The sequence below is a fragment of the Diadema setosum genome, chromosome 20 (genome assembly GCF_964275005.1).
Source record: "Diadema setosum chromosome 20, eeDiaSeto1, whole genome shotgun sequence".
In the NCBI taxonomy this organism is placed as follows: Eukaryota; Metazoa; Echinodermata; class Echinoidea; order Diadematoida; family Diadematidae; genus Diadema; species Diadema setosum.
Window position 1 is genome coordinate 9309022 of NC_092704.1, and position 14018 is coordinate 9323039.

Below are 14018 nucleotides of genomic sequence, written 5' to 3' on the forward strand. Positions count from 1 at the left end.
GGTGGGGGGGCTGCAGACTCCCAGTCTCACCCCCCCCCCAATAATGTGTCCCCTAGCTGACACAGAACAATAAATTTGATCAAACATTGCTCTGTTTGCAGTTCCCTGACAGCCTACGTAGAGAGCTATATTGCCGACAAGACCATTAGCAACAGAAGGAAGAAGATTTACTTGAGGCCCGACAAGACGATATCGGCGGCCGGAGAGGCCTTATCGCTGCCGACCTTGGTCAGTCCGGGCTTGACGAAGTGGACAATCATGCCGGTCAGGGCGGGGTCCTCGTTCAGGTTCCAGAAATGGGGCGTGACCTTCATCTCCTCCTGCTTCTTCCGCTCCTTCTGCAGCTCTCGCTGCGGTGGCAGGATATGTTTTGGGGAAGACAAAATTTGAGTTACAGTTGTACTTTTATATGTTATGTGTTGCCATACCACTCTGGTAAAGATAAAGATATTTAAAGGGATAGTACAGTACTGGTGGAGATGAGAATTGGGCTTTTAACTTTTTGCGAGATACCAAGAAAACACTTATGATATAGTACAGAGCATTTCATTTTAAAAGGAATTCAAAGTTTATTTGATGAAAATCGGGTTTGGAATGACTGAAACATCCAAAAACAAAGTAAAACAAAGTGATCGTAATAAAGTGTGGGTCCCACACTTTATTAGAATCGCTCTTTTTTGGATATCTCGGCCATTTCAAAACCAATTTTCATCAAATAAACATTAAATTCCTCATAAAATTACACGCTCTTTCATATTTCATAAGAGGTTTCTCATCATTTCACCGAAAAATGTTAGAAACGCGAAATTAGGTCTCAACCAAAACTGTACTATCCCTTTAAGGTCCAGTTTACCTTTAGGAGCAGTGATTTCAAAATTTGACAAGATATCACATTTGAACATATGTGAAAGTCTGTTGTATCACAAAACATGCTACCATATAAAATTTTTGCAATAAAGCCAAACATATGAGGAGATATCAGTATTTTTCTTAACCCTAAAAAGACTGGGCTATTTTAGTGATGCCTCATAGGACTAGGGGGGGGGCTCATTGGGCCCCCCCCCAAGATCTTGGCCATTGACCGCATGATTGCAAGGAAAATTGGCACGCGCGTCACCCACAAGGTAATCTACAAAACTGAATAGGTAATTATTTCACAAATATTCAAAATCATTTCTAATAAATTAATTATGCTAATCTATGCATGAATTAAAAAAATGGCTGTAAATCTGTAATCAAAGGTCCAAAACTGCTGATTTTTGGTTTAGGTATTCTGTGTAGGATTCTTATCGAATGTCCATGAAAAAAACGACGGTATCAAAAAATTTTTCTTATGTATTTTATTGTTTTTAAAATTTCTTATGTATTTCCTCGTTTTCGACTTTTTGTTTTTTATTGTTTTTTTTTGATGGAAATCATCAGCGACACTACTTCGATCATAAACAACATGAAATTAATTGATTTTGATCAGTAAAAGTAAAAATAATGATACATTTATGAATTTTGGTCAGAAACAGAATTTGCATTGGATTTGTACATGAAATCACGTTTTTGAGCAATTTCTGGTCTGACATGCACTTACAAAATATTGCGTAACTTCAGAACTGCGTACCTGGGCGTCGCGAATTTGGTCTCAAAAGTTGCACAAGGCTTAAAAGAAAAAAGTCATAAAATGTCGCGGCGAGAGATTTTTACGTTCCAGATTTATCGCGAAAAATGTCGAGGGGGGGCCTAAAAAGCCCCCCCCCCCCCCCCCCCCCCCGTCTCTTTAGGGTTAATAGACTGTAACTGTAGACGGTTTAGTCTGGAAACACTCTTACTATCACTATTGTTCACATTTTGTGTATTTAACAATACTTAACATCGATAATACGGATTCTAATTTTTACAGCGGTTGTTTCTATCCCTAACGCACATTTTAGAACTATTTTAAAGCACTTATGCTGGGTTTTTGTTTTACCTGCAAATGGTAAATTATGCCTTTAAGGCCGAGAAAATCGAAAAATATAGCAACAAAATAAAAGAAACTGGGTATCTTTTTTTTTCTATTAAAAAAAAAATAATGAGCAATGAATGACGGTTGTCTGAAATAGATCTTGACTTCTGTCAAAATTTTACGACATGTTCCCCTGTTCACAAATTATTTATCTTTTTTTGACATCAGCTACCCCCTGGGAAGATTTGAATTTCTGATGCATTTTCAACTACACGCAACTACACACATTCATGCAGTTTGGGAAAACAGTATTTTCCAGGAAAAAATGCAGTATTTTTGGCAGAAATACTGGAGAATCTGAACAGTTTGGATCTCTGCTAGAGCTGCCCCCTGTACCTCTACCAACCCACCTCCTGTGCTGCATGGACCTCCTTGAGTTTTTGCTCCCAAGACTTCTTCATGGTCTCCATCTCCTCCTGGTTCTGGTAGAGCTGCTGCTCCAACTGTTTCTTCATCTCCTCCACCTCTGCTCCAGCACATCAAAACAAACAGACAACCAACAAACAGACAAAACACAGACAAACAAAACAAAACAAACAAAACACAAGCAAACAGAAACAAAACAGCAATACACGAACAGAAAAACATGAAATGTATTAGATAGTAATATAATCTTGCACTAATCAATCACGCACTTCACATAGAAATTTTCACAATTTTTTCAAACTTCATGGGGTACAAATGAAGTTAAACACTAATGTGATGAAAAACATCAACAAAATATTAATTACAATACACTAGAAATCACAAAGGGATCTCTTCCTTCCTTCCTTTATGGGAAATGCCCTGCAAAATGGCTGCCTCCTATTCTTAAATCTGGATGGGCTTTTCAAACAGAGCCACATTTGCACAGAACCATAAACAAACAAACTAAAATAGAATAGAGCAGAGATGCCATTAGAATGAAACAGAGGGCCTGATATACATACTTGTACATCTACATGAAGCTACTTTGTGCACAAAAGAACCCGAACTTTGATACTACAGATGTACCAGGACCTGAATTCAGGCTTTTGCTTGAAAACTAGCATCCCTAATAGAGGTAGCAAATGAAAACGGGTGAAGCATTAAATATATCAGCTTTCTCTCTCACCCTCTTCTGGGATGCCTTGCAAGATGGCCGCCTCCTTGACTCCGCCCCCGCCTCCCCCTTTACCCTCCAGCTCCTTGAGGAGACGGGCGTTCTCCTCCTTCAGCTCTCGGATCAGTTTGTCAGTCGGGCTCTCGTTCACCACCGCCTTGGTCTTGATGGATTTGGCTCTGTCCGCTACGAGCAAGAATTTTATGCGTGGTTATTTTCAACATGACCACTACCATCACCACCCCCTCTCCCCATCTCCCTCTTCTAAAAAGCTACAGTATACCACTGGTGGCTGGCTCATGCATGCAAGTCATTGTAAAGAATCAGGCTCCCTCCCCCCCCCCCCCAAAAAAAAAAAAAAACAACAACAACAACAACAACATTCAAACAAACACACAAACACACAAACAAACGAAAGGATATAGTTCTTTTTCAAAGAAATACATCACATCAACAGCAACAAAAAATGATGAAAATAATGATAACAGTATCATCATTATGATGGGAAAAACAAAAACAAACTACATACTGTAAGTATGAGCAGTAGGCTAGAAAGAAGCTACGATGGAATGCCACAGGTCTACTTAGCTTTTTTTTTTCTTTTTTTTTTTTTTTAAATAGAGTTTCTCTTTCATTCCACTGTAGCTCTAATGCATGCCATAATGTACATCAACTTCTTCTACGACAATACAATTGAAGATGAACATACACAAAAGATATCAAGATTGTTGATAGACAATGATAGTGATGATGAAGGTAATAATATTATAATGATAACAATTACACTGGATTGATCATCATCGTCGTCATCATCATCTTAACAATAATAAGAAATACAGTGCACAAGGTAAAAAGTATGATAAGCAAGACTTACCATATCTTAGAGTTGATAGAGTTTCATCAAAGTTGATGTCTGCAGGACTGATAGCTGCAATCTGAGGGATTTTGCAGAATGACAAGGATTTAATTGAAATTGTGTCATTTTTATCTCCAAAAAGTACACAACATCAATATTACTACAGCAAATATTACACCAGTGTCGTCACGGCTATGACCATCAACATCACTATTATAGCAATTATTGCCATCATCCTGTTCATTGCCATCATCAGCAGGAGCATCGTTAGGCGATACACTAACAACAACAACAACATTGCAAATGGTTGTAGATGCAGGTAAACTGGCAGACCTATCTTAAATAATTCAGGAACAGCAGCAGTCTTGTTTACCACTTGTCTGCACATTTTTAGCACAGAATCTTTGTGCAATCCATATCATTGCCGCTACTTTGCAAATCGGCATCATTGCTGGAACCTTTTCCCCTCTCTTCACAAAAGAGTCTGCATGTTGAATAAGACTTCCACAATGTAACACAAAGCGCATAAAATCGCTGGTACAACTCTAAGAGGATTTCACAGAACAGATGGATCTTCCTCTGACAAATAATTTTGGTAGGGATACTATACACTCTAATTGCCATCATATTTCCCAAATAGGGACTTGCAAGACAATTTTGAGAGTGGCTGAATTTGCAATTGAAAACCATAGTGAAGGAATGACAAGTAAGTATCATCTATTTTCAGGAGTGATTTTCCTTTTTAAGATACAATACAGGGCATTTGAGCTGCAGGAGGTAATATTTTAACTAGTTGATATTTTCTCAATAAAATGCCACAGTGATAAAATGAGATTTTTTTTTTTTTTTTTTCCAGAAGTAAACTCAGTGATTTTTCCTCCTTTGGGATAATATACAGTATATTCGTGTTACAAGAGGTGACATTTTCACAAATTGTTGATTTTGTGAATATGGGACGACTCGCAAAGCTCGTGGAGAATATTGAAAAACACTACAAAAACATATTTATGCCATAAACAGTAAATACTCACCATAATTGTCTTGCTGTTTCCTCCGAGAGCATTCTTGAGGAGCATGGTGAGTTTGGAGTTACGATACGGCACTGTGACAGAAAGCAACAGGGATGATATTGAGGTTTGTTGAAAAAATTGGAAATCAAAATTTTCAGGTGATTTTGATACATGCAAAAATCAAAATGTGTATAGATTTGAGAGAAAAGAATCTGAAATCAGATTCAAATCTACAGAATATCATGCCTGAAACAAGCATTGTTCCCATACAATAAGAGTGAAAATACAAATGTAAATCAACAGGTGAACTCATTACTACCCATTGAAATCAAACTCACAAAAAGCCATTTCAAAGGGGAAATATCACACAACAACTTTGTTCAATGGGCTTTTTGTTATATTCCTGTATGAAAAAGGAATGAAGAAATCAAATAAGACAATAAAAAAGGCAAAGAAATAACAAATGTCCTGCAATGAAAGGTCAATGTAGCACATCAAAAACAAAATCTGCTTATTATGCTCCAGCAACATTTGTGCTACAATGAAACTCAAAGGTGATGTAAAACCACTAGAAACCAAGTATCTATAGTTAACAGAGGACGTCACTGCATAAAAAAGATAAAACAAACTTACAATGAACCTGTTCTATTTAAGAAATAGACTTTCTACATTAGTCTAAAAAATTAGACTGATTTTGCTAAAAATATGTGCTCAAAAAATGAGAAAATCAGTCTACAAATGATCGAAATTTTAAATCTTAATCTGAAATTGTGGTGCAAGGTTCGGCATAAACAAAATGGAATTAACAAATCTATCCTTCATTTCTTTCAGAATTGCATCAGTCATAGCTGGATATGTCAATGTTGGTCTTCTGCCAAACTGCTGAGCTGTCAAGGTTCGGCTTTAGACGAACCTACCGAGCTGGCAAGGTTCGGCTCTAGACGAACCTGCCAAGCTGCAAAGGTTCGGCTTTTGACGAACCTGCCAAGCTGCCCAGGTTCGGCTTTTGACGAACCTACCAAGCTGGCAAGGTTCGGCTTTTGACGAACCTGCCGAGCTGCCAGGGTTTCGGCTTTTGACGAACCTGCCGAGCTGCCCAGGTTCGGCTTTTGACTAACCTGCCGAGCTGCCCAGGTTCGGCTTTTGACGAACCTGCCGAGCTGCCCAGGTTCGGCTTTTGACGAACCTGCCGAGCTGCCCAGGTTCGGCTTTTGACGAACCTGCCGAGCTGCCCAGGTTCGGCTTTTGACGAACCTGCCGAGCTGCCCAGGTTCGGCTTTTGACGAACCTACCGAGCTGCCCAGGTTCGACTTTTGACGAACCTGCCGAGCTGCCCAGGTTCGGCTTTTGACGAACCTGCCGAGCTGCCCAGGTTCGGCTTTTGACGAACCTGCCGAGCTGCCCAGGTTCGGCTTTTGACGAACCTGCCAGTGGCTGCACAGGTTCGGCTTTTGACGAACCTGCAGAGTTGCACAGCTTTTGACGAACCTTCCGAGCTGTCAGGGTTCAGCTTTCGACGAACCTGCCAAGCTGCCAAGGTTCGGTTTTTGACGAACCTGCCGAGCTGGCAAGGTTCGGCTTTTGACAAACCTGCCGAGCTGCCCAGGTTCGGCTTTTGACGAACCTGCCGAGCTGCCCAGGTTCGACTTTTGACGAACCTGCCGAGCTGCCCCGGGTTCAGCTTTTGATGAATGTGCTGAGCTGCTCAGGTTCGGCTTTTGACAAACCTGCCTAGTTGCACAGGTTTGGATTTTGCTGAACCTTCCCAGCTTTGTGTGAGAAGTGTCGTCAGCAAAGAAAATGAAACAAAAATTATTTAAAAATTATTGAAATTAAAAAAGAATTGTAATGTAATTTGCATAAAAAGTAGTAATAGGTGTTCAGACATTTCAACGTGGGATATGCTACACTTTTAATTGTTTGAAAGGAATCCTATACCAATATAGAAAATAATCATCTATATAGGACGTTTTAGCGGCGCATTAAAAATGCGTATTGCAGTCAACTCAATTTTTACCGTTCAATATCGGAGCATATTAAACGAATCGCATAGACCAACGTATTAATTCCCCATAGGCTACCGTTGTTACTTGCCGTTCAAGATCACACGATATTCAATTCTGTCTCGTTTATTGCGTGAGCGCTTGCTGAATGCGCAAATACTTGCTACTAGTGCGCGTCATTTTGTTACATTTTTCACAAGCGCGCAAACATCTTGCTAGTTTGTTTCAATACGCAGTTTTAGGGGCTTCCCCTTTTCAGCGCTGGGATGGGACTGCCGAGTCAACTTCAAAGACGAGTAGAAGTCGGGTAATTTTGTGCAGTTCATGGTTGCTCTACTTGATTGTATAGATGATAATAATTATATTGGATGGCCTTGATTCATGGAATACCAGGGAATATTGCACTCGTTAGAGTCAATATTGCACTCATCTTCGATTCGTGCAATATTGGCCCTAACTCGTGCAATATTCCCTGGTATCCCATTCATAGCCATCCAATATAATATAGATAGATGAAATTGCATGTAATTGAATAGTTTTCAAATCAGAGAAGAGCCATACCTGTGATACATATACTATACTCACTTCATTTATGAATCAAATTTGTATGATCAATTGTATTAAAAGACTACTTAATTCAGCAAGGAATAGGCCAACTACATACTCTATATTTCGATGTCTTTCAGAAATGGTCTTGATTAATTGCTGGAAAAAAATGTTATCGATGGAGACATAAGGGCTCATAATATTGTCTTTCACACACAGACACAGTCTACATGGCTGTATTAAGTATGCAGTGTAACTGAAGCTTCTAATATGTGGAGCAACATACACTAAATAGATAGACTTTGCAAATTTACTGTGTCAAGTGATAGGCACACTTCAATTGATTTCCAGTACAAAAAAGAGTACTGAAAAAAATTGAATGCATGACTGTTAAGAAAAGAAGAGCCTTGAACTGTATTTTTTCGTTTTGAGTTTGTTTAAAGTGGCCTCAGAAAATGATGAAGTTATTCTTTGTGGATAACATTACTCAACACTGAAATAGAAAAAGGTACTCAAAAGTTTTTAAACAAGTTAGGATAATTAACTCTTGCTTCCAGGTCGATATGCAGGGTCAAAAATTAACTGTGGCCCAGTAGCCTGGTTTTAGGTTGATTAATTGTGGACCATCAATTTAAAAGAAAAAAGTTATCTGTTATCCCCAAAGCAGGCAACTATCATAGAAAATAGATTGTTTTGTTGGTCTTATTTTGGGCCAGTACTCATTTCCTTTTTTGGCCACCAAAATCTCAGGCTAAACCATCTTAGACACCTGTTACACACAAACACACAAACACACACACAAACAAAAACACAAACAACAACAAAAAACACACAAACACACAAAAACACACAAAACATTGCGATATTAATTTTGGGCTGCCCCCCCCCCCAAACAAAACAAACAAACAAACAAAACAAAACAAAACAAAGCAAAACAAAACAAAACAAATATTATTGAGTACATCTGGTTCAAATGTATTTAGAGCACCATTTCAACCCCCCCCCCCCAAAAAAAAAAAAGGGGGGGGGGGGCAAAAAAAATATACAAAAGGATACTTCTTTCCCTGGTGCAGCTCGGCAGGCCAGTAAAATGTATTTATACACATATGAAAATATGGGGCTGAGTGCAGTAATTTAGGCAAGCCTTGAGCCGATGAGATTCTACTTACAGAGTATCTAACTACCTAAACATATTATGTGACAAACAGTTTATTTACAAGCCAAAGACATTTGAATCCCACACTGTTAACTTAAGTCTTTTAGCACTTTTTGTCCATACTTTATGTATAGCTTCCATGATCATTTGACACAAATCATGCCCACATCACATTGAGCCATTTCTACTTCCTGAGGAACAGTGGTACTGCTGCTGCTAGTTGTACAGGCAAGTGCATTCATCTCATCCAGTGCACACAGGAGTACATTACTAATTGTAATTGTATGTGTATATGCCTATTTGTGTTGAATTTCATGGAGATGAATGCCATTCTGAATCCTGCAGAGTGCTGTCGAAGTCTTAATGCTGTTGTTGCTTCTGTCTGGTGACATGACCCTATAAGGAAGAATATAAACAAAAATATGTGATTTAAAAACTTAAGCACAAACTCTTGGGACAGTATAACACACAGATAGCAAGGTGTTTCCTGTGAAATAGCTGCAGCACAGAGGTGTTTGTTTTCTTAAGCTTTGTTTGACTTTTCAAATCTCCTGTTTGGTGAACACACATGTACTTCTTAAACTGCCTACATTGTCCACACCTCTTTAGAGGGCCAAGTTTATGCAGAATTAGGATTAAATGCCTCTTGACTATTATATGGAGAGTGGATCTGCAGCTGTGATTGCATAGGAAGCACACCAGTAGTGTGAACGGTCTGACCTCACACTGGATTGTAAAAGGCTCATTATTATGGTCATGTACAACTGTAGTATAGCACTTATTTCATCCGACTGTATTGTCGATAGGGTACTTGAGCTAGCGATGATAGTATAAAATGCCAACTATATTTTTAAATAATTGGATGAACCATTCCTATCATCCCTAGCATGTACATCCAGACAAATTTCCATAATAAATCTGTACTCTCATTTTTGAGGATCTAAAGATAGATTTTCACATACTTCAACACCTTTATCTTTCTCTTCCTCTCTTGAGTTATCTTCTTTGTTGCTCATATGAGGCCTCTTCAAATTTTACCTTCTTTCTGGAATCTTCACCAATGTACGTTGTACTCGGTCATGTATCCTTTTCTATAGAAACTGCAGTGTGATTACTACATGATGATCAGGGCCTATCTGCAAACGTTACCCTTCAAAGTTCATTTAAAGACCAGTCAAGTCTTCTACTACATTTTTTTTTCTTTAAATGTTGTGTAACTTTTAATGTACCTACAACTGTATTTATCTTTTTGCTTTATACTGTATAACATTGAATTGGGATATTTCATTTTCACACACCAGTCCATTGCTCTTTCTTATTGCCTTATTGAATTTAACATTGTTACGTTTTGGAAGAAATGATACACATATTTTGCAGTAGGCATATCAATAGTGTCATTGTCTGCCTAAATTTTGCTTGACAACAATTTTGGTTCCTTTGATCTCAACAGAATAGAATTGCATCACATTTTTTGAATGGGAGGCAGGAAGTGCACATACATAAAGGTTTACATATGACAAAGGGATGTCAAATGAGCTGACTGATTATTATTCCTTCCAAAATTGAACAGTATTGTAATATTTTGAAATTGCTTTGTGTTTTTAATGCCAGATATCATAACCATGACAGTAATTGGTTATCTGTTGTTAAAAGGAATCTATACATTGTGATGTAGGCAATCAGTCATCGTATGGAGACAGGGACTAAATGCATTTCCTTTCAACATAGAATTATTTTTAAAAATAGTTGAAAGTACTTGCTGAATGTGATTACTACTAAAAACTTCAAAGAATGGAACTGTCCGAGTCCAGGACGTCTTAAGACCAGTATGCATCATGCGGAATAGCAGAAATTACTTTACTTATGCCTACTTTTTGCTTTGATGCAAATGAAAAACTTACCTTTATCACCTGGGAAAGTACTTTCAGCAGGATATTGATGGTAAGATTTGAATCACAGTTGTGTTGACCAATATCTAAAAGTCAAATTCTTTTGTTGTTCATGAAGGATAACACCAGTCACATGTGTTTGGAGGAGTTCTGTATCATTGATACCCTGTAAAAAAAGAAAAAGAAAAAAGAAGAAGACACATAGAAGGGAAAATATTCATTTCTTTTTTCATGCAAGAAACATATTTTCTCAATTTGTGAACTAATTCTTGATATACCATGTATATGTCAGCAAAATTGGTTAACAAATTATTATAATAAAGTTGTTTGACACTTATAGCAAGCATGCATGTCATGAATATCAAGAAATGAATTTGGTTTCAAAAGTTTGTATGAATCAAAAGTTTGTATTAAGCAAAAGTCTAGAGTTTGTTGCCAAAGCTGGTGACAGACTCTCTCAAAATGCTTCTTGTAGCTGCATGTATTTTACATCTTCATGTGACTGCTGAGTACTGTTTTTTAGGGCATTTAATCCTTATCATCATATATCTGTTGGGTGATCAGCTTGCAGATTTTATTTACATAAGCGTTGTCGGCCCACTTTTATCAGCATAAATGGGTGTCTTTCCATCCTAAATGTGTGTCATGCAGTCACAATCTAGCTGTATGAACTTTCAAAACTTGTTTTAAGTCTGGATGAAATATTTCACATTAAGTACCTTTATCAATAACATTGTTATAAAGAACAATGACTTGTGCTGATAGTCAAGTTCAGTGTCCTGTTATCAACAACTGGCTAAGCAGTCCAATATACACTGAGAAGTATAAAAGCCCCAACCTGTTAAAGGACAAATTCAGATCACCTTCATAGACATGTGGGCTGAGTGAATGCAGCAATATTACTAGTAGAAGTTGAACAATTTAATGAGAGTTTGAGGAAAATCTAACAATCCGTTCAAAAGTTATCAATTTTTGAAGTTACTGCTTAGTCATAGCTGGATGAAAAGACTAATTTAGCTTGTGATGTCACATGTGTACAATATAAAGAAAGTATAAAGAAAATTCAACATATTTCTACTTTTCTCGCATAACCAAAGAACACTTCACTTTTCTCTTTCAGAAGGCAGGGGGAATAATATTACCCTTATATCGGTGACAAGTCGAAGAAATGTGCACTTTATTCAAAAAGTGAAGTTTTGTGAAATTCTCTTTCATTTTGCTTATACATGTAATATCATTCTACACATATGACATTATACACTATGTATAGTAGTCTTCTCATCCAGCAGTGATTGCACAGATACTTTAAAAATTCATTATTTTTGAACGGAGTATTGCTTTCCCAAAACTTTCGCTTAATGTGTTCTACTAACCAATTTGTTGCAATCACTCAGTCCACATGTAATGAAGGTGGACTTGTCTTTTAAAGGACAAGTTCACCTTCATTAACATAAGGATTAAGAGAATGCAGCAATATTAGTCGAATTATGAAAGTTATGAATTTTTAAAACTTTTGTGTTGGAACCGCTGGATGGGGAGACTACTAAGGCTCGTGATGTCATATGAGTACAACAGTATAAAGAAAATGTAAAGAAAATTCAACATATTTTCACTTTTTTCGCATAATAAAAGAGCACTTGACTTGCCTCTTTCTAAAGGAAACGGGAGTAATATTACCCATAACATATGTCAGTGACGAGTCAAGGTAATGTGTACTTTTTTCAAAAGATGAAATTTTGTGAAATTCCCTTTATATTTTCCTTATATTGTTGTACGCATGTGACATCATACACTGCAGTAGTCTTCTCATCCAGCGGTGACTGCACAAAAACTTCAAAAATTCACAACTTTTGAATGGATTGTCCGATTTTCCTCAAACTTTCAATGAGGTGTTCTACTAATACTGCTACATTCCCTCAATCCTTATGTTAATGAAGGTGAACTTGTCCTTTAAGATCAAAGACACATGTTTATTGATTTAAGGCCCAATTTGCAAGCTGCAAGCTGCCTATCTGGTGTGATACCAACTCCTCTGGCCACCAGCTTCCCAGAAAATGCAGTGGTTGGCGTCTCCTGCTGCATCTTGTTTATGTACACACTGATCAGGGAGGTGGAAAATGCTCTCATGGACAATTGCCCTTCACTGGTGGTCAATGGAATGTGACACAGGGAGGCAAGCAAACAAACAACAACCACCACAGGGCTGTGAACTCACTGGCTCCCTGACCACAATCATACTTTCATGACATCCCCACTATGGTCTGCCAATACACTGTATAACAACTGCATGCAAAGATGCCAGCTAGTGTTTCTCAACTGCATGGCTCTGAGTGAGTTCTCCTACCAAGGTGGAACTGCAGTAGGAGGGGTGAGGAATAAGGGCCGTTAGGCGGGAGTTTGATCCCCCATGATACAGCTAGGTTAGGGAGCTTTTTACTTTGGGATTACAAATTGACAAATTGTGCTGTTAAAAGTAAAGGAGCTGGCTGATATGGTGTTTTAATTCTAAATTTCTGTTTATGGTACTCCTTTATGCTGTTTAGTGCACTTTCTGCCTCACAAAGTAAAATGGATCCCTTCCAGATAGAGTCTTCTCTATAACTCCTTGGAAAATTAGACTGTAGATGATGGCTCTTTCTGAATACCTTTTGTTCTGTTTATCAAAGGAGTTACAATTACACACTCTTTAGGTTAACCCTAATTATACAACGTCCAAGTAGATCCTTGTAATTTGATTGGAGGATTGTTGGTGACGTGATATTAAATAAGCACTCCATTCAACGCGCCGTGCAATTTTGGTTCTATTTTTGCGTGCAACTTGGTTCGATTTTTTCGTTCTATTCCACGGTTCGAGAAATAATGTACGGTACTGCGTGTACTGTGTGTTGCATATTGAGGATCGCATGCAGCTAGCGCAGGTACGTGTGCGGTACATGCATGCGCGTACGTAGGCCTACGTAGTGCTAGTGTACGTGTATTCATCAGCGCTAGTATAGCTGTGACCTGTATCTACACTGATTGCACAAGCCAGAAAGAAAATCGCAGTGGATCCACATGTAAGTATGGCTATATTTTTCATACATATAGGCCCTATAGACTTCTAGGCCTACTTAGATCAAAAAGATCTACTAGGACGTTGTATAAATCAAATAGTGTATGGTCTTTACTCTTGCAATGGAACGAGATTTCGCACTCGGTGAAAGATGAGGCGCACTATTCAACTCGGCTTCGCCTCGTTGAATAGAGCGCCTCTATCTTTCACCTCGTGTGAAATCTCGTACCATTGCACTCGTGACCATTCACTATTTGTATACTAGTGTTAACCTAGTTAGGGTTAACCCCCCCCGACGTTCCACACGATGTATCACTAACGTGGAAAGCTATCGCCGCGACGTTTCATGACTTTTTTCTGTCGAGTCTCCCGCATCTTTTGACACCAAATTTGCGATGCCCGGGCGTGCAGTTCCGAAGTTTCGCATAA

General features: G+C 38.3%; 1 protein-coding gene across 1 annotated transcript in view; it reads right to left on the reverse strand.

Annotated features, from left to right (window-relative positions):
• The window catches only part of LOC140243659 (kinesin-like protein KIF28P), a 52879-nt gene that overhangs the window by 22328 nt on the left and 16533 nt on the right, over positions 1 to 14018 (reverse strand). The window contains exons 9-13 of the mRNA XM_072323324.1: positions 4965 to 5035; positions 3952 to 4012; positions 3090 to 3263; positions 2347 to 2462; positions 172 to 350 (exon numbers count right to left, since the gene is read on the reverse strand). Coding sequence (XP_072179425.1) covers positions 172 to 350; positions 2347 to 2462; positions 3090 to 3263; positions 3952 to 4012; positions 4965 to 5035 — 601 coding nt within the window. The remainder of the gene's footprint in view (positions 1 to 171; positions 351 to 2346; positions 2463 to 3089; positions 3264 to 3951; positions 4013 to 4964; positions 5036 to 14018) is intronic.